The sequence below is a fragment of the Vulpes vulpes genome, chromosome 2 (genome assembly GCF_048418805.1).
Source record: "Vulpes vulpes isolate BD-2025 chromosome 2, VulVul3, whole genome shotgun sequence".
NCBI lineage: Eukaryota > Metazoa > Chordata > Mammalia > Carnivora > Canidae > Vulpes > Vulpes vulpes.
The window spans coordinates 106,522,931-106,543,345 of record NC_132781.1 but is presented as its reverse complement, the minus strand read 5'-3'; the positions used below and the strand labels follow the sequence as shown (position 1 = coordinate 106,543,345).

At 39.0% G+C, this 20,415-nt stretch overlaps 3 protein-coding genes across 3 annotated transcripts in view; 2 read left to right on the top strand and 1 right to left on the bottom strand.

The window, feature by feature from the left end:
• Positions 1–289: 289 nt before the first annotated feature.
• On the bottom strand, positions 290–19,755 carry CDNF (cerebral dopamine neurotrophic factor). The gene is made up of 4 exons (XM_025982709.2): positions 19,536–19,755; positions 8,842–8,969; positions 7,397–7,538; positions 290–1,996 (listed from the first exon to the last, which is right to left on the bottom strand). Exons 1-4 carry the CDS (start codon positions 19,648–19,650, stop codon positions 1,818–1,820), a joined length of 564 nt encoding a protein of 187 aa, XP_025838494.1. The 5' UTR covers positions 19,651–19,755; the 3' UTR covers positions 290–1,817.
• A 129-nt stretch (positions 19,756–19,884) lies between these two features.
• MSANTD7 (Myb/SANT DNA binding domain containing 7) overlaps positions 19,885–20,415 on the top strand; it is a 43,309-nt gene continuing 42,778 nt past the window's right edge. The window contains exon 1 of the mRNA XM_072749465.1: positions 19,885–20,201. The gene's annotated coding sequence lies outside the window, so the exon portion shown is untranslated. The remainder of the gene's footprint in view (positions 20,202–20,415) is intronic.
• The window catches only part of HSPA14 (heat shock protein family A (Hsp70) member 14), a 43,183-nt gene continuing 42,778 nt past the window's right edge, over positions 20,011–20,415 (top strand). Inside the window, exon 1 of the mRNA XM_026016299.2 lies at positions 20,011–20,201. Within this exon, the coding sequence (XP_025872084.1) occupies positions 20,145–20,201 (57 nt within the window). The 5' untranslated portion in view covers positions 20,011–20,144. The remainder of the gene's footprint in view (positions 20,202–20,415) is intronic.

Sequence of the window (20,415 nt, the reverse complement as noted above, 5' to 3'; positions counted from 1 at the left end):
CATGGATCTGAATGAACCTGCTGGGCAGTATTCTTATTACCTAGATTTATATCCTGGGGCGGGGGGGAGGGGGTAGGACAGTAAGAAAATATGACCTGTTTTGAGATCAGACATCAAACATGCTATTTTCAAATGATAAGTTTCTCAATTGGTTCAAAATGCACTAAAGGAAAACAAATACCAAAAAAGCCCTAAATATGGACTTTTTGAAGATATAATTCATAATAAAGTAGAGTGCTTTCCACATAATGATCAAGCTGCCAAAATCCAGAAACAATAACCCTTTTGGTCACTTACTACACCAAAGCTTTTTATTCTCATTTTTAAATTACTAAACACCAATTCTCTGACAAGTTCAGTTATATCCCAACTGACAAATTGAAAATTCGCTTACCTGCGCAGCATTTAAATGTGAAAATTATACTTTCAGTGTACATGTTCATTCTGGAAATTTTCTCCTCCACTCCCCAAAAGCACTCCCAGTCAGTAAATGCAATTCTTTACATGAACAAGATGATTTGAATGAACTAAGTTCAGTTAACTTTAAAATAAATTTTCTATATTTCAGATAAAACATATATACAATAAAATGCCCAGATCTTAATTATACTACTGGATGAGTTGCATAATCATATCCAACCATGTAACCACCACCCTAGTCAAGATATACAACTTTCCCATCCCCCCAGAAAGTTCCCTTTGCGGGCCTTCCCCACCTCTGCCTTCCACCCAGAGGCAGCCACTGTACAGGGGAGTTCTTACTCTGATGTGACCAGAAAATGGAGCCAAGCATGATTTTACAATCTAAAGCTAATAAAATAGGGCAGCCCGGATGGCTCAGCGGTTTAGCGCCGCCATCAGCCCAGGATGTGATCCTGGAGACCTGGGATCCAGTCCTGCATTGGGCTCCCTGTGTGGAGTCTGCTTCTCCCTCTGCCTGTGTCTCTGCCTCTCTCTCTCTGCCTCTCTCTGTCTCTTATAAATAAATAAAATATTTTTAAAAATAAAGCTAATAAAATAGCATTAGGAACCATAGAACTCTGTGTTGCCTGCAGATGCTGTTACCATGCTTTAATTCTCTATCAAAAGCTTGTCTAATATGTGGTAGAAAGGAATACAGAATACCTTGAACTTGGTTCAATCAATATGAGCGTTGATACAATTTGTTAAAACATTGACTATACTTGAGTGGATTCTTGATCTATTTTCTTTAAGTAGGTGTAAGTGAATTTTAAATAGGTATTCCTTCTTTGGGAAACCCTAATTTCAAATAGTGCCTCCTGCCCTCCCATATTTGATACCAAAAAGAGCCAGAACATAAAGTGATTTGCAGTTGAAAGTACAAAGTTTACTTTTTAAAACCTTTGATTATGTCATGTGATTGTGTTGGATTGACGGTGGGTGTTAGGTAGGCTAAACACTGTTTCTTTTGTCCTAAACCAATATATTTAATTAAAAATCAGTGCACAGAGAGGGGCCTCTGAGCACTGTCTTCTTTTTTCGAATTGACTTATTCCATCCATTTTTCAGTAGTTCATCTTTCCCAATTTTAAGGAAACAGGCAAAGAAAAGATACATAATCCTTATAAAAATTATGAGAAAGGCACTGTTAGGTTGGGTACACTGGAAATATAAGACACCACTAATATTAACAGTTTTCACTGTAATTCCAAGTAACCAATTCTTGGCTGGTTGTGTTAACCAAAACAAAAAATGTGAGACCACATACAGCACAACTCCTGGTTACTCTTAACCAACAAGTCCATATCCTGGAGAGTCACTGTATCTGTCATTAATGGTGTACCAACATCCAAGGATCAGAGCTCTGTTTTGGGATGGGCTGCTGCATACTTAGGTGCCAGTTCAGTGATCAGATTCACATAGTCAGTTTTTTCCGCACAGGCTCTGCACTCCTCTCCCCAGTTGTGCAGTATCTGTTTCAGCTCTGCTACTCTCATCTTTGACAGGTCCACTGATGCCAAGTCCAGTTTCTTTTCTAAATGACAAAAAGGAAAAGCAGTTTTTAAAAAAACAAAACAACTGTGAAACACTTAGAAAAGCCAGTGGTGTTACTTATCTTGGTGCTGACTACCCTATGTTTCAAAGTGGGGATCAGTTCCAATTTCTATGGAAACCAAGACATACCTAAGGAAAATGTGTTATGTACAAAGCTATTGGGATCATTAGTGTTCTATTAAACTTGTTTTCCATGGAATTATACTTGCTTCAAAACAGGGGACCGGGTAGATTTGCAGTATTTTGTGACTACTCCATGGCTTCTCAAGACCATAATTATTAAAATGACTGCACAGCATTCTAATTGCTGCTCCTAACATACAAAGAAGGGAACTGATAAATGACGGTGCCTTGGAATGGCCTTGAGTGTGGCCAACTGAAAGCCCTTAATTGTAATTAATTAGAAAGTGATAGTTCACCTTCTATACTGAAGACATGTCTGCATTAAAACAGATGGACATACCTATTACAAAGCACTATTGAGTTTTTAAATACAAATATAAAGAAACCAAAACACAGGAATAAAATTAAGAGCATTTTCACTGAGCCTTAATTGTTTGGGAATCTCTGCTTGAACTCACCTGATCCTCTGTCCCTACTGGGATTACAAAATCATCACAGCATTCATTTATAGTTCTTTGGGATATGCCCACGTCTCTAATGCAAGCTCTTTGGTGCCAGCTGATCTGGCTCCTAACCTTCTTGCCAATAACACTTGTCACGAACATCCAACTCCTCTAGAAAGACTACTGCTCCCATTTACTATCTGTAGACAATGTCAAGAACTCAGCTACTTCTCTAATGCAAAACCCAAAAATAGGAAAAACAAACAAACAAAGCTCATCTATAACATACTTATGATTATAATCCCCATCAGAAAGGGGAAATTCTTTTCCTTCCCCCTCCCCCATGACCAGCTGTGTGTTTGAACATGGATGCAACATTAATGTTGCCACAATTAGTGGCAGCTCAGAACCTTTGCAGCTTGACTTCTCTTGAGGAGCCCTTTCCTCTTTTTTTCCCTGCATAAGACAACACAGCATTTAAGTCTTTTAACAACCTAACATAGTTGTCAAGTGACTTATCAAAAATTTCCAGTAACTGTGCTCAAATTTAAAAGTTGGATTTTATACTTAGGAATAAATTTAATCAAGGAGGTGAAAGATCTATACACTGAAAACTACCAGACTTTGATGAAATAAATTGAAGAAAACACAAATGGAAAAACATCCTGTTTGTGGATTGGAAGATTAATATTGCTAAAATGCCCTTTCTACCCAAAGCCATCTACAGATTTAATGCAATCCCCATCAAAATTCCAGTGGCACTTTTCACAAGAAATAGGAAAAACAACCCCAATTTGTATGGAACCACTAAAGATCCTGAATAGCCAAAGCAACCCTCAGAAAGAACAAAGCTGGAAGCATCCTGGTGTCAAATGATACTGCAAAGCTATAATAAAACAGTGTGGTACTGGCATAAAAACAGACACATACACCAATGGAGTAGAATCAAAAGCCCAGAAATTAACCCTTGCATATAAGGTCAACAGTATTTGACAAAGGAGCCAAGAATATTCCATGCAGAAAGAACAGTCTTTTTAGTAAATGGTGTTTGGAAAACTGGATAACCACATGCAGAAAAATGAAACAGGACTCCTATCTTATATCACTTGGGAAAATTAACTTGAAATGGATTAACAAGTTAAATATAAGACCCCAAACCATAAATAACTGGAAGAAAACATGGGGAAAGTCTCCTTGACATTGGTCTTGGCAACGATTTTTTGGATATGACACCAAAGCACAACACCAAAGCAAAAATCAGTAAGTGGGACAAAATAAACTAAAAAGTTTCTACCCAGAAAAGAAGCCATCAACAAAATCAATGGCAAGTTATGGGATAGGAGAAATTATTTGAAAATCATATATCTGACATGCGGTTAATGTCTAAAATATATAAAGAACTCACGCAACTCAATAGCAAAAAAATCCCAAACAATCTGACTAAAAAAATAGGCAGAGGGACTGAATTGATATTCTCCCAAAGAAGACATATACATGGCCAAAGATACATGATAAGGTACTCAACATCACTAATCATAAGGGAAATGCAAAACGGCACTACAATGAGGTATCACTTCATATTTGTTAGAATGGCTGTCATCAAAAACCTAAGATAGGGCAGCCCGGGTGGCTCAGCGGTTTAGCGCCGCCTTCAGCCTGGGGCATGATCCTGGAGACCCGGATCGGGATCGAGTCCCACGTCGGGCTTCCTGCATGGAGCCTGCTTCTCCCTCTGCCCGTGTCTCTGCCTCTCTCACTCTCTCTCTCTCCCTCTCTGTGTGTCTCTCATGAATAAATAAATAAAATCTTTAAAAAAAAACAACAAGATATAGCAAATGTTGAAAACAATTTGGAAAAAAATCACTGTCCCTGGCAGTATAAGTTTGTACAGCCACTATGGAAAACAGTATGGAAGTTCCTTTAAAACTTAAAAGACTGGGATGCCTAGGTGGCTCAGCGGTTTAGTGCCCGCCTCACCCCAGGGCATGATCCTGGAGTCTGGGGATTGAGTTGCACATCGGGCTCCCTGCATGGAGCCTGGTTCTCCCTCTGCCTATATATCTCTGTATCTCTCTCTCTCTCTCTCTCTCTGTCTCTCTCTCTGTCTCTCTCATGAACAGATAAATAAAATCTTTAAATAAATAAATAAACTATCAAATGACCTAGCATTCCACTTCTGGGTATATATCAAAATGAAAATAGGTTATCAAAGAACTATCTGCACTTCCATGTTCATTGCAGCATTATTCATAATAGGCAAGATATGTAAACAAGCTAAGTATCTGTCAACAGATGAATGGATAAAGAAGATATGTGTGTGTGTGTGAGAGAGAGAGAGAGAGAGAGACGCAGGTATACACACACAATGGAGTGCTATTCCGCCATGAGAAAGGAAATCTTGCCACTTGCCACAACATGAATGGACTTTGAGGACATTATACTAAGTAAAATAAGTCAGACAGAGAAAGATAAATGCTGTATATCACTTAACAGTAGAATCTAAAAAAGCCAAACTAATAGAAACAGAAAGTAGAATGGTAGTTACCAGGGGCTGCAGGGTGGAGAAATTAAGGAGATTTTGGCAAAGGGTACAAACTTCCAGTGATAAGACAAGTTCTGGGGATCTAATGTATGCCATGGTATTTATGGCTAATACTGTATTATATACTTAAAGTTGCTAAGAGAGTAGATCTTAAATGTTATCACAAAATGATACGGTATTTATAAGACACAATGGAGGTGTTAGCTTATGTGATGGTGCTAATATTGCAATATATAAGTGTATCAAGTCAACATGTTATACACCTTAAACCTACACAAAGTTTTATGTTAATTATATCTTAATAAATCTGGAAAAAAATAGGTAAAAGTTAAATTTTAAAGCTTTTTTTTATTTGGAGGGTCAGCTACACCCTGTGTTCCAGAGAACCCTTCGATTTTCATAGTGATACCTATCCTTTAAAAAAAAATAGATCTAGTGAAAACATACTTTCAGGTCAAAAACCAAATGACACCTTCCTAATTAAAAACATAATCCAGGCAGCCTGGGTGGCTCAGCTTAGCACCGCCTTCAGTCCAGGGCCTGATCCTGGAGACCGGGGATCAAGTCCCACGTTGGGCTCCCTGCATGGAGCCTGCTTCTCCCTGTGTCTTTGCCCCCCCCCCCCCACTCTGTGTCTCTCATGAATAAATAAATAAAAATCTTAAAAAAAAAATCTCTTCTACCCAATCTCAGTCTACCCAAAAGGCTGGTCCAGATACAAGTCCTCTTCACTTACCTTGTTTGTTAATTTCATGACTGACTTAGCAAAATACCTTTAAACATAGATGCTTTTATAGCTTAAATTATTAATATCCCACCATTCAAACGCCCTGTTCAATCTTAACTTTCCTGCCAACAATAAGATGAGAAGGAGAATTTAGAACATCCTTCAAATGATTGAAGGGAAAAAAATACTTTCTTGCAAGTGTCATTAGAGTTTTTGAGTTTTTCTAGAAAACTTGGCCTCTGGCATTAATTTTAAAAGAGTAAAAACCCTGTAACCCTAAACCTATAAGGAAAATGTTGATCCCAAAATTAAAACTAGTTCATGGCTCCCCAGGGGCCTCTAGTGGCCAGCATTGCCAAAACATTAGTAAATATGCATTTCTTCTCAATAATATATGAATATTTTTTGTTATTCAAGGACCCAAGTAGGATCCCTTGTATATACCAGATGTTATTCCAAATACATTTATCAAATGAAAGAATCAGGACAGGTTGGTCCCTTTTGTGAATATTGTTCATATGTATTCAATGATTTCTGCCTCTACTTCATTAGTTGGAAGCCAATAAAAACAGATGCCTTCCCCATAATCACTACCTTGGAGATTGGGGCCTGCCCTTGGCAAATTGAGAAATAGGTTGTCTTTGGTATCTTCTGACCTTAAACCTATTTAAAGCCAGCTTTGTTGCTATGGCGCATAGGCATATTACATAGCTATGTTGGAAAATAAGACTAAAATAATTCAGAGTCGGTGTTAATGACCTAGTTTGTAGTACTACAGTGGATCTGTAACACAAAACAATGACTTAAGCAAAAAAAAAAAAAAATGTGTCTTTCCTGGTAAAATCTCAGGTATTAAGGATTGGCAAAGGGAGGACTCCCCAGGCTTTTAACACACCTATTCAGTCTACCCAAAAGGCTGGTCCAGATACAAGTCTTCAGTACTGTATAAGAATAGATCTATATCTGTGAAATTCCTAAGGCCAAGGATAATGTTTTAAATAGGACATCTCCTTCCTTTCCTCACTGTTTATTTTAGGCACCCTTGATAAGCTTACTTCATCAAGCAAAACCTGACTTGATGTGACTAACCTATTTTCTAACATTTAAAACTGGCAGGATGGTAGACAAATCTAGGGGAAAAAGATACAGTCATTTTTAAAATTTCAAAGTCCCGACATCACATTTGAATAGATGCAACTTTTTGTTTTAATAGGTTACCAAGAGCTAAATCACCATGAATAGCTGCTCCCTTTGCATTTTGAATTTTTCCTTGACATACATAGTTGACATTGCCTTGGTGATTTAAGAGTTTAAACTTTGGTATCTGGGTTGGCAATTTTACCGAAAGCTGATTGTGCCAGGATTCATTTCTCTTTCCCCAAAGGAGCTCAGATGGCACTAGGCACCATTCAGCAGCCCAGCCACCTACTGGCAAGTGGAGATTGCCTTCCCTTCTCACACTGACTTTTTAGAAACAGGGACCTTGATTTAGGGAATTGGCAATCCCCTGGACATATTGGAAAAATACATTTGACTTCATTATACCATATTTCAGCTCACAGATCTGGCTGTCCATCTTCTTGAGCTTCTCACAAATCTTTATTGCAGGCATATGCACACTCATTGGGCGAGCAACCTCACTGAGGATCTTTGTGGCTGCATCCTTCGTTGCTCCTAGGTAATAGCACTGAAGGGTACAAAAAGAAGTTAATGTCCTGGGTGATGAAAAAATGTAGTTAGTATAGTTTTGGAGAAGTGAGAAAGAGGTTAACCTAGTTTTCTTGACCCAGCTATTAAATTTTAACCCCTGCTGACTAAGGCACCAGAAAACAAATGATTCCATCCCCGTGATCATGTTAATTAGAAGCGCCCTACAATTCACACGATGCTCAAAAGACTAATAAGAGCCAACACTTGCTAAGTGTTTTCTCTGTGTGAGGTGCTGCTCTCAGGGCTTTAAAGGTCTTAACTTATTGAATTCTCACAACAATCCTGTGAAGTAAGTACTATAATTATCCTCATTTTACACCCAAGTCAACTGAAGGTCACTAGTTGGTAAGCAGAAGAGATAAAATTTAGAAACCTAGTATTTTGGCTCTAGAGTCCATATCCTTCTCCCTCATGTTAGGCTTGCCTTTCAGGTAGCTGCCTAACTGAAGTAATTTACATTTAAAAATATGAAACTTAATGCCACAAATAAATATTGAGAGTTTTACAATGTGTCAGTGGTGAACAGTCAACAATGCAGATTTAACTGACAAATTGAACATGAAAATTTTAGGCAAAATGAATTGGCCTGCAATTATCTGTAGTAAAGTAAAACACTATTGAAATAAGTCATCTGTGTAAATCCAGGTAACACATTATAAGATAATATAAATACCTCATTAGTTATATATAAATCATGTTATAGAAATATTTTGGGGCTGCCCAGGTGGTTCAGTGGTTTAGTGCTGCCTTCAGCCCAGGGTGTGATCCTGGAGACCCCGGATGGAGTCCCACATCAGGCTCCCTGCATGGAGCCTACTTCTCCCTCTGCCTGTGTCTCTGCCTCTCTCTCTCTCTCTTTCTCTCTCATGAATAAATAAATAAAATCTTTTTAAAAAAAAGAAATATTTTGACAGGTTTGGTAATAATAGTCTTGGTAATAAATGGTCTTAGTAATAAATAGAAAATCTACCACTCTTAAACCAGGACAGAAAAATTCTCATTAGGAATTTGCGTTAAAAAAAAAAAAAAGGGAATTTGCGTAAAACATGGAATTTCTTGTCTATGGTTTATTCAGAAAACAAAATGAAACCGGATATATTCTAGATGAAAATACATAGGACTACATTTCACTGGAAGATCAATTTCTGCTTGCTATCTACAATGAACATGCTTGAGGCAAGCATCTAAGCAGGAGAACATTAAGACTAAGATGAAAAATGCAACTATTAACAGTTTTCTTCAAGCATAAGGGAAAAATGAAAGATGAAAATTTACCATACCAGGCGGTTTTCTTTTCCTTTGACATCCAAGCAAAAGCTGACCAATTCATTTTCTATGGTGTCTAGGGAAAAGTTGACTCCTCTGGCTATTAAGGAGTTATAGAATCGGTTCAAGAATTCGTTACATACTAGAAAGATCAAAGAAATTATGTAGTTACATACAATATAATCATACAATCATACAATACATACAATACACTTATGTGTATCCCCCACTCATCAAATGAAAAGTTAAATATGATTCAACACATTGTGACAATGGATTCAAATTATAAGTAAGAATGGTTTGGGGTCTACAGCTATTAGCTTAGTATTGGGTCTTGAATAATATGAACTTATCAAATAAATCAATCAAATGATCTTTGGAACCAAGTTGAATCTAAAAACGAGAATTTTCCCACAAAAGTTAACCTTAAGAGAGAATGTAGCTTTAAATAGGATATGATGCTTGGGACAACTTTGTTTAAAGCACAGAGAAAAACCTGAATACATATCTTAAATGAAAACCCTTGGTAGTCTGCCTATGTCTCTATGTTCTATCATCACGAACCTAAGTAAAACTCCAATTTGAACAATCATATTCAATCCCAGCATCCAGAGCCAGTGAAGAGGTGGAGGGAGCTAAGAAGTGCAGGCATTAACCATAGTTAGCATTTGTTGGGTGCTTACAGGTGCTGGCACTGTTCTAATGTATGTTATTAACTCATTCAAGTCTCAGAACAAAGCTATGACGTAGATGCATTACTATCCTTATTTTACAGATGAGGTCACTGAGTCAAAGAGAGGCCAGTTAACTTGCCTAATAAGTGCTAAGGAGGAAATTAGATCCCAGGTCATCTGACCCTGGCCCTACACACGTATCCATTAGGTACCTCTGAAGTAGGAAGAGGATGCTTTCCCATGTTGCTTTCCCAGATGGGGCAAGCATCTGGCCCTAGCAAGCAGAGGAGGATATGGAGGCCTAGAAGCTTATGCTGGAAAACAGTGGCCCTAGTATTGGAGAGAGAATTCTAGAGAAACATACTAAGGAAGAGTGGAGAGTGCTCAGGCCCTTGCTTCTGTCCCTATTTTTGATTCATGGTATTAACTAAAACCAGATAATGGGCTCTCTCCTCCATCCCCAATATTCAAGTGTCTTATTTGTCTGTCTGATAAATGAGACAAGACTTCTGATCACCCTAGTACACAAACTAGACACCTACTGTAGTTTAAATTATGTTCATTTGATTAAATTAATTTTTTATAAACATTTATTGAGGACTTCCTCTGTATAAAGCACTTTTGGAAGCACTACTAAAAGATAAACTTCAGGAAGTAGGAGGCAAGATCCAGAAAGGAGAATCAGGTTGCAAGAAGTAATGTGAGAAGAGAAAATGGCAAGTGGGAGAAAAATCTAAATCAAGATCAACTGTGTAAACAATAATAATAAACATGTAGGGGTATAAGCATAAGGTAAAACCCAAATACAGGACAATCCAAACACTTAAGATGGGAAATAAAGGAGAATTCACATGAAACTTCTAAGATCCCTTATCATCCAGAAGAGGGTGGAGAAACATTACTGTTAACTCATAATAATTTTTAGCCAATTAACCATGTTAACAATGACAGGGTAATAACTAAAAAATATAAACATTACTTTGAGATGGGTATTTGTGCAGGGCCTGGGGAGGGATTGTTAAAACATTATCAGTTCACTAGAAGGCAGAAAAGATTAGAAAAAGAAAGAAAAAAACGCACAATAAGTGTTTTTTAAACTACAAAATTAAGTGGGAAAAATAAACCGAACTATATCATTAATTACAATAAGTATGAATGTATTAAGCTTGCAGTTATAGAACAGTATTTTTCAAAGTAGAACTATTAAATGTTCAATTATATGCTATTTATAAGAGTCATATAAAGAGTGAGAATATAGCAAAAGGTTGAAAAAACAAAAAACAACATTAAGGAGATTTTAAAAATAAAAAGATATGCCTGGAAAATGCTAACCAAAATCTGCTTTAGTTCTGTAAAGCATTTTTGAGCATAACAACAATCACTATCAATCAATCTGAACCATTTACCAGAAATATCAAAAAGAAATGTTCCAAACTAATGGACAGCCAATAACATAGCCTAATAATATAAAAAATTCTGATAGAACTATAAGGAGAAATTGACAAATTCACAATAACAATAGATGGTTGAACACTTTCACAGCAGTTATTTGATCAATTCAACCAAAAGTTAATAACGACATTAAACATTTAAGCACTATTCACAAGTTTGACCTTGTAACATACGGAACTCCTCTCCCCCAAGTTAGAGAATCCACATTCTTTTCAAGAAAATATGGAATATTTACATTTATTTGCCAGGTAGTGGGTCAAAAAGCAGTGCTCAACAAGCACAAAAAAAACTTGTACTAAGCAGGCCACGTTCCCTGAACATAATTAGAAATGAGTAACAAAACTAATATGATCCAACTCAGTGTCTGCTCTCCTTACACCCGGAAATGTTTAAAATAACGCACTTCTAAGTAACCCATGGGTCACAGAAAAAGTAGTAACAGAAATGCAATTTTTAGTACTTAATTCCAGTAAAAATGCTATATATAAAACTAAAGGACTTCAGTTAAGCAGTACTTACAAAGAAATTCATAAATAAGTATGTATCTTTCAAAAGAAAAAAATAGAAAATTAATGAGAAAGCATTCAAGTTGTTTTAAAAATATAACTATATAAACCAAAAGAATATAGAAATTGTTAGATAATAAAACCATAAAACTAAGTACAAAAAAGTAAAGATAAAATGAAACTAATAAAGATAAGTTCTTAGCAAGGAAAAAAATTTAAGTGATAAATCAAATAATATTCAGACAACCAAATAACAAGTAAGAATGCTTGGTAATTAAAAATATTATTGCTGAATTAAAGAGAAAAGTCAACCAGATTTATTGAGGAGATCAAGTTGGGGCAGGGGCAGGGACGGGGAATCACCAGGAAGTAGACCACAAAACAAACAGGTTGAAAATGATTAATAAAATTTGAGAAATTCGGGAAGACAAATACCTAAATAATACAAGCTTCAGAAAGATAGAAGAGGCAATTGCCAAAGAACCAAAATAGGGAATATTTTCATTAGCAGAAGACATGAATATCTGGATTGGTAGACCCACAAAATTGAAAAAGATCTATACCAAAACACAAAAATCAAGAAACTTTGGAACACCTGTAAAAAAGAAAAGATTCTATAATTCTGAAATCTAAAAAAGCTCTAATAACAGTATGAAATAGAGTGAAACAGAGTTATGAAATAGATTTGCTAACACTGGAAACTATAAGAAAATGACTTAATATCATCAAAATTCTACAGAAAAAATATTTTTGACCAAGAATTCTATAAGCAGGTAAGCTATTTTAATGTAAAAGTAAATAAAGTCATTTCCAACATTCAAGATCTCAAAATTATATTATCATGCACTGTTTTTCAGGACAGTAGGCTTCACCAAACTGGAAGAATGAAGCAATCAAAGGAATGCCTTGGGTTCCAGGAAACAAAGGCTCAAACACAACAAAGAGGCCAAGGAAATTCCCTGGAGGGGAGGGGAGTGAACCACAGGAAGCCAGCCACATAGCAGGCTGGAAAGATGCCTGTCCAGGTTGGAACAGGACACAGAGAGTCCCAGGAATTATGTTACCAAGCAGAAAATCAAACTAATAGACTACCTGATGTGGCTAACATGTTCAGAGATGATTTTCAGCTGTGTATATATGTATATGTATATATGACATACATATATGATATGATCAATTAATGATTGGAACAAAACAAGAGAAAAATTAAGGCAAGTTTTTGTTTTTGTTTTTTTTAAGATTTTATTTATTTATTCACAATAGACATAGAGAAGAGAGAGAGGCAGAGACACAGGCAGAGGGCGAAGCAGGCTTCATGCAGGGAGCCTGATGCAGGGCTCGATCCCAAGACTTCAGGATCGCGCCCTGGGCCAAAGGCAGGCACTAAACCGCTGAGCCACCCAGGGACCCCCTGGCAAGTTTTAATTCAAGGGGAGAAAGATGTACATGAAAGATGAAATCCTGGTGCACTAGGTAACTCACTTCTGAATAATAATGACATGGGCACAACAATATAAATCCTGAAGTTTATTTTTAACCCAAATGGTGATATAAATGCATGTAAAATGGGGGAATGTGTGTGCAGAAGACAGATGTGGGTGGGTGTAATAAATCTAAAACTTCATTTTCCAAAGATAATAAAAATGCAAAACTGAAAAAGAATTATAAGCAGTTTATTTAGATTAATAAAGATATGTGTCAGACAGGGACACCTGGGTGGGTCAGCAGTTGAGCCTTTGGCTCAGGTAGTGATTGAGTTCCTGGATAAGTCCTGCATCAGCAGGCTCCCTGCATGGAGCCTGCTTCTCCCTCTGCCTGTGTCTCTGCCAATCTTTCTCTCTCTCTCTCTCTCTCTCTCATGAATAAATAAAATATTTTTTAAAACCCCAATAGAACTTTTATAGATTTTACAACCTGGTCCAAAAATACACATAAAGGACGCCTGGATGGCTCAGTGGTTGAGCATCTGCCTTTGGGTCAGGGCGTGACGCTGGAGTTCCAGGATCGAGTCCCACATCGGGCTCCCTGTGAGTACCCTGCTTCTTCCTCTGCCTGTGTCTCTACCTCTCTCTCTCTCTGTCTCTCATGAATGAATAAATAAAATATTTTTTAAAAATACACATGAAGAAACGAGCAAATGAAAGCTAAGGAATGTTTGAAGAAGAAAATAAAAAGGAGTCTGAGGAGTGAACACTATCAGATATCAAGATTTAGTTCTAGAGTGATGGCATTGAAAACAGTATGGGAATGTCACAGAAATAGAACTAGGCTAGAAACAAATGCACAAATCTCGAAGAGGTTGGTAAAGGATGGAAGTGATGCTAAAAATCAATAGAGGATAAAAATTTACTAGTCAGTAAATAGTACAAAGACAATTTACCACGGAATATGATGACTGACAACCCTTCCACTTGCTAAGGAGATCCTATCAAACCCCTGCTCCTACACTTGTGCCCTCTCCCTCCCATCTTGTTCCCCATTAGACCACAACATACTGTTACTTCTCACATCTCAGAAACAATAGAAAGCTCTCTCAACACCACATCTTCCCCATCTCCCCACCCGCCACCATCAAATACCACCCCATTTCCCCACTCCTCTTAAAAAAAAAAACACTCAAAAATTCTTTATGCTGCGGTTTCCAAGTCTCTTTTCTCTTCCTCTCCCTCACTCCCCCACACCTAGTTTAAAGTCAGTGAGTTATAAAAGATTTGTTGTGAAAAACAGAGTCCTTTGCTTCCCTTTGTTACCTGGTTATTTGAAATTTTTTGTCTGCTTGCTTATTTGTCCTGCATGATACTTACAGTCACTTGAAATGTACTTGTGGAGATCATTAAGGCCTAAAGTGAAGATGCTTTATTTCCATAAAGGATTTGTGTCTGTATTTTTTCAGGCTTAGGAATTACTAGCCAGGGACTAGTTTAAATGAAACTGACAGCTTGATATTTTTTTGTGAATTTTAGCTGTAAATCCAAGTGAGGACATCTTGTGGTTATAATCTCAGAAATGTATTTATTCTTTTTATTCTGCTCACTGTCAAGGAAATTTTCCTTAGAGACCCCTGTGGGCAGGGATGGGTTAGGTTTATGGCTCATTCAACCTTACTCTGAGGGAGTAACCCTTTGGGAATTCCAGGTTAACAGAGAAGAGTGTCCTAGTAGACTCCCCACTTGAAACAAGTCTTAGGCTTTGCCTTCCATCTCCTTCACACCAAACATCATCTTTACTTTGGCCAGTGTCACCCGGGCAAAATGAGTGTAAACTCAGTTTGCCATTTGGGATTGCTTCTTCCCCTTCAATTTTGCCCTAGTGAATCTTTCTGTCTTGTCAGCTCTTGGTTCCTTTATGATGTTTTCATATTTTCTCCTGCAGCATTAGGGTATCTTGGTCAGATTACAACAATCTGACCCACTAAATTCCCAACATTCTAATCAGATTATTTAAAAATGAAAGTCAGATTATGCTACTTCACCTGCTCAAAACCCTCCTGTGGTTTTTTTTTTTTTTTTTCCTTTCTGTATCAGCCAGAGTCTGATCCAGTCTTTAGATTGTCCCATGGTCTCTGATGACCTGACTTCTCACAGTTTCTCACACCTCAGCTTCTGTCACCTCTCCCACTTAAGCCACATTGCTCTGTCCTCAACAACGTACCTAGATTGGGTGTGAAATATATATTTTTTGGCTGAATAAAAGAGCTCCTGTATATCTATAAAAAATAATCCCACAGTCCAAAAGAGAAGAGTTAAGTTGAAAATGCATATAACATCTCATCCAGAAATTCTTCTTCTATGACCTAGAAAAATCATCATATATGTGCTCTAGGAGACATGTATAAGAATATTCAGAGCACCATTGTTTCAAATTATGTAAAAGTGGGAAGAACCTAACCATACCTCCAAGAGAGAACAGTTGCATTTCACTCAGAAAGTGGAATTGTATAGGCAAGTTAAAAAGAATGAACTACATCTATAGTTCTCAATGTATATAAATGCCCCAATATAATGTTGAATGAAAAAAGTTGCAAGTGAATATGTACAATGTACAATTATATACATCTAAGATCCAAAAAATTACATAATTTGTGGATACACACATTTATAGTAAAAGTTCTTCAAAAATGGAAAAGCAGCACACATTAACTTTAGAACAGACATTTGTCCTGGAAATGGAGAGAAAACAGTGGCTCAAGTGTTTTATTTTATTTTTTAAAGAAAGAGAATAGTAGCAAATGTGGCAAAATATTAACAGTTAATCTAGATGCTAGGTATATGTCATAAAAAATGTTCCTGTATGTTTGAAGTATTTCCTAATTGATGTTAAAAACTCACCACAATATCTTCGACCATCACAGAAATCCCCAGTATGCTCAATAAAATATTTGGTAATATTAATGAAATTGAATTTAAAATGTTAAAGTGAAATCACACATCAATTAAGCAATTATTAGCCAGAGCCCAAAAGGAGAAAATAGGATTTGGAAAATATAATAATGCCACCTGCAGGAAAAGAGCTACAAGTTATTCAAAAAGATAATGATAAACGTTTAAAGTCAGGTTAGTGGAATAATTAAACTGGCAGTGAGCTAGAAATATTATTTTCAACAGTTCCATCCACATCTTCTCACACCGAAATCAGTCCCACATTATCTGTTTGATTTTGGAGGAAAAATAAAAAAGACAACAGATTAATCTTGGTGACACCAGGACTAGAGGAGAATTGCTACCTAAGAACATAACACATGTTGTTATAAGGAGTTTAGGAGTTTAAGAATAGTCAGATCTTGAATAATTTGTATACCACTTAATTTTTCTGATTTTATTTTTAATATTTCCTTAAATGATTTAGTTCCCAACACTATACTGAAGAAGCAATATAGGTGATAATTCAGTGCTTGGATTCTGAAACCAGACTCCCTGCGTCCAAATTACTAGCTGTGTGACTTTGGGCCTTTCACTATTGAATCATCTGACAGTCTAACTTGAAGGTCATCAGAATTTTTCTTCTGGCTGCATTTAAGGTTTTCTAATTTTTTCTTCTTCTTTCTCTCTAGTGATTCATTCTTGACAACTTCTTCAACCTTCTTCCTAATTCTTTTATCAGCTGTATGTAATCTGCTGTTAATACTATTAATTTGTTTGTAGCCATTTAATCTGGTTCTTTTCCAAATATGGTTGGACATTTTTAAGAGTCTTTTGCCCCATTTTCATATTTTTCAATCCCTTCCTTCATTTCTTTAAACATAATAAATGTATTTTCTATTCTGTGTCTGATAATTCCAGTACCTGAAGCCTTTTCTCTGGTCTCTGCCACTAGTTCAACTGGCTGTCACTTATGGTGCCCTTCTTTCCTGTGAGTGCCAGAACTTTCTGAATGTGAGCTTTATTTCTTAGACTCTGTGAGAATTATTTGCAGACTGGGTTAAAGGTGGATTCTTACAGGTAAGAACAATATTTGCTGATGTCTGCTTAAAATCCCTTTAAACTAAAACTTCAGTTTGAGATGTTCTGGACCCTTCAAGTTGTGTGCCTTTGGGCCTCAATGCCTATGTGGGATATCTTGTGATTAGGAGTTATCTGGAAACATTTTTGTTTTCCCTTTTGGTACAAAGTTCAAGTACCACACTTAATTTTACTCTCTAAAGATGAGGGTAGAGCTGTGGTTATTTCCAGGTCACATTTTATAATGGAGGTGTAGCTCTTTGGGGTTTCAAATTAATTGGGGGGAAACCTAGTATTATACTCCTAACTTGGGAAGGTCCTGGGCTTTATCTTTATTCTTGATTTTACCAAACCTAAATTCAGATCGCCTGGATAACAAATGCCCTCAAGGCAAAAGCCATCTACCAGCTTTTACCTCTTTGAGTTTCCACTTTTACCTTTATTTTTGGCCTTGATAACGTTATGCCTTACTAACTTACTCTTAAAATTATTTTTAGGAGTGTCTGGGTAGCTAAGTTGGTTGAACGTCTGACTCTTGATTGTGGTTCAGGTTCTCATCTCGGAGGGTCAAGGGATAGAGCCCTGAGGGGGGCTCCTCAGGGGAATGTTTTCTGGTCTCTCTCTCCCTCTGCCCCCCGCCCACTCACAGTGTCTCTCCTTGTCTCTCAAAAATAAATAAACCTTAAAAATATTTTTTTTTACATTTTTTTATTTTATCCAGTGCTTATAGCTGTTTTCAGCTAGAGGATCAGTCATGTCTTTTGGAGCTCAAAGTCCTATTCATTCCTAATGCTATTAATAGGAACAGAACATTAAATACAACAGCCTGTCATTTGTGTTTTTAACATTCATTGAGCAATTAGTAGGCACCAGACGGTGTTCTAGGTTGTTGAAAAAGAAAGTCCATACCCTCAAGGATTACATTCCAGGGAATAAATAGAAGAATCTCCTGGCTGTGAAGAAAAAGCAACATAATGGGGGTAGAAAGTGACAAGATAAATAGTATTACCCTAAAAGGGGTAGTTAAGGAAAAAGTGGATAAAGTGGTACTTGAGCAGAAACCTTAAGAATGGGAGCGAAGGGCAGCCCGGGTGGCTCAGCGGTTTAGCTCCTGCCTTCAGCCCATAGTGTGATCCTGGAGACCCGGGATCAAGTCCCACGTCGGGCTCCCTGCATGGAGCCCGCTTCTCCCTCTGCCTATGTCTCTGCCTCTCTTTCTCTCTGTGTCTCTCATGAATAAATAAATAAAATCTTAAAAAAAAAAAAAAAAAGAATAGGAGCGAAAACCACGAGTGGACTACTTGGGGTAGAACTCTCCCAGCAGAGGGGAGAAGTGCAAAGGCTCTAATGCAGGAAGTCCTTGGTGGGTCCAAAGACAGGGCACCAGGGTGGTAGAAGCAGAGTGAGCAAGAGGAGGGAGGACAGTGGACAATGAGGTCTAGTCAAACATGCAATAATCACAATATGCTGTAATAAATCTAAGAAAGATGGCATAAGCTTCACATCGAGATGCTCTGGCTTTTCTGAAATGTTTTTAGGTAGTAGCTGGAGAAACTGCTACTAATGAGTAATCAGATCAATTGTTTATGTCTCACAAATTCTGCTTTAAATGTATAGCATGCAGTTATAAGATTCTTTAAACAAAATTATAACTTAGCTGAATAAATATATCTAAAGAAAGTTTAAAAATGACATCGTGTGGGTATTTCAAATTTCTGGAGAGAAAGTTTAATTATTGTAGGGCTGGTAGAAAACTGGACTCCAATTCTTAGCACTTCATTAAGTTATTATACAAACTTCACTCATCCAGTTATTCAATGTATACTGTGAACCTACAGTTTCTGGTTAACTAGGGATAGAGTCCCAAGATCACACAAGGGTGAGGAGGATATACACTTACATAAATTGTTTTGGTGAATGAGCTATGGTTATTACAGCAGTCCAGGAGGAAGGGGCTAGCATAGCTAACTATCTTCTTTGACCTTGTTAACAACCCTCTGAGGTAGGTATAATCACGCTGATTTTGCAAGCAAGAGGTTTGGGGGCTCAGAGCCAGAAGAGTTGGTGGAACCTAAACCCAAGTGTTCTGATTGCAAATGCACAGCTGAGGTTCTGCGAACTGGAAAGAAATCATTGCTGGGTATTCCTCTTGAATCAACGTACTGCTTTGTAAAGCAACTTGACTCTGTAAAGTTCTAACAAACGTTAGTTTTATTCTGTTTATGGCACCTCAACTCAATTACAGACAACTTTTTTCTTTTGGGAGTCAAACAAATTTAAATTTGAAAGACATCTCCTGGGCAGGGAGAGGCCGGATTCGCCCGCCAGCAACAGCATCATTGATGGAGCGCCAGGGTCTTCAGAAGCTAGAAGCGTCTGCACAACATCTAATCCAAATCCAAACTCTCCAGTTTTGACCGCAGCAGTTTAATAGACCAGAACGCGGCCTCAAGGCGTCACTGGGCCCGGCTCGAACTTTTGCCCAGGACTGGAAGAAGGCGATGGGAAGCCAGGGCCGCGGACCTGCATTTCCTGAATCTAATGTTATTTATAGCCAGGGCCGGGAGAAGCCAAAGCCGACAACAGCTGCGCTGCAGCGCGGTGCCACTGTCACGCAAGCAGGGCTCACACCGCTCACCTTCACAGTCGGCCCCTGGCCTCTCCCCGGCCTCGTGGCCCAGCGCCAGCCCCGGGTTCGAGACCCAAAGCCCGGCACAAAAGGCCACCACTGCGGCCGGGCCCGTGCACCACATGCTGAGCCAGCCGCGCAGGACGCCCCGCCACCTGCGCCCACCAACAGCCACGCTGCGATGTAGCCCGGAGCCGTTCCGGGACGCGTTGGAGGCGCGCGAGTGTCCCGGGGTGGGGGGGGCGGGAATCTGCCGGGAGTTGCTAGGGCGAATGACGCAATTCAATCCTGAGTTCCCATTGGCTTCCGCAGGGGGCGGAGCGAAGAGATCCCTTCCAGGCCCCCCCGACCGGCGCGTGCGCACCGCCGCACACGCGCTGCGGCCCCGGCAGGGCGGGGGTGGGAGGGCCCAGTGAAGCTATTCGCCGACAGTCCGGGAGGAAAGGCGAAACCTTCGCGCTGATTGGTGGCGGCGCGGGAGGCCGCGGCGGATGGAGCGGACGCAGTGGGCGGGCGGGAACGTGAAGTTTCCGCGGTGCCTGATGGGGCTGCTCCGAGGCCCGAAGCTGGTGCCACAGGGGGACCCCTCGCTACTGCTGCCGCCTTCTCTGCCGCCTCATGGCGGCCATCGGGGTTCACCTTGGCTGCACCTCAGCCTGTGTGGCCGTCTATAAGGTGAGGGACCGGGGGAGCTGGGGTCTGGGCTGCCGGCCACCCCGTTCTCCGGCCGCGGGGCCGAGTCCTCCGGTCTACGGGGCTGCGAACAGCGTGTCGCCGGCCTAGGAAGGTCGCGCGGGGAAGTTTGGAGGCGGAGGGCGGGCGCACCCGGCCTGGTCCCCCGCAGCCCCTGCGGAAAGGGTCGTGGCGGCGCCGGGGCCCGGGGTCCGGG

Coding starts and splice junctions, on each gene's coding strand:
- CDNF (XM_025982709.2), bottom strand. CDS start 19,650: ATGTGGTGCACGGGCCCGGCCGCAGTGGTGGCCTTTTGTGCCGGGCTT. Junction 7,539..8,841: donor AAGGAAAAGAAAACCGCCTG/GTATGGTAAATT, acceptor TGTACCCTTCAG/TGCTATTACCTAGGAGCAAC. Junction 1,997..7,396: donor GATCTGTGAGCTGAAATATG/GTATAATGAAGT, acceptor TTTGTCATTTAG/AAAAGAAACTGGACTTGGCA.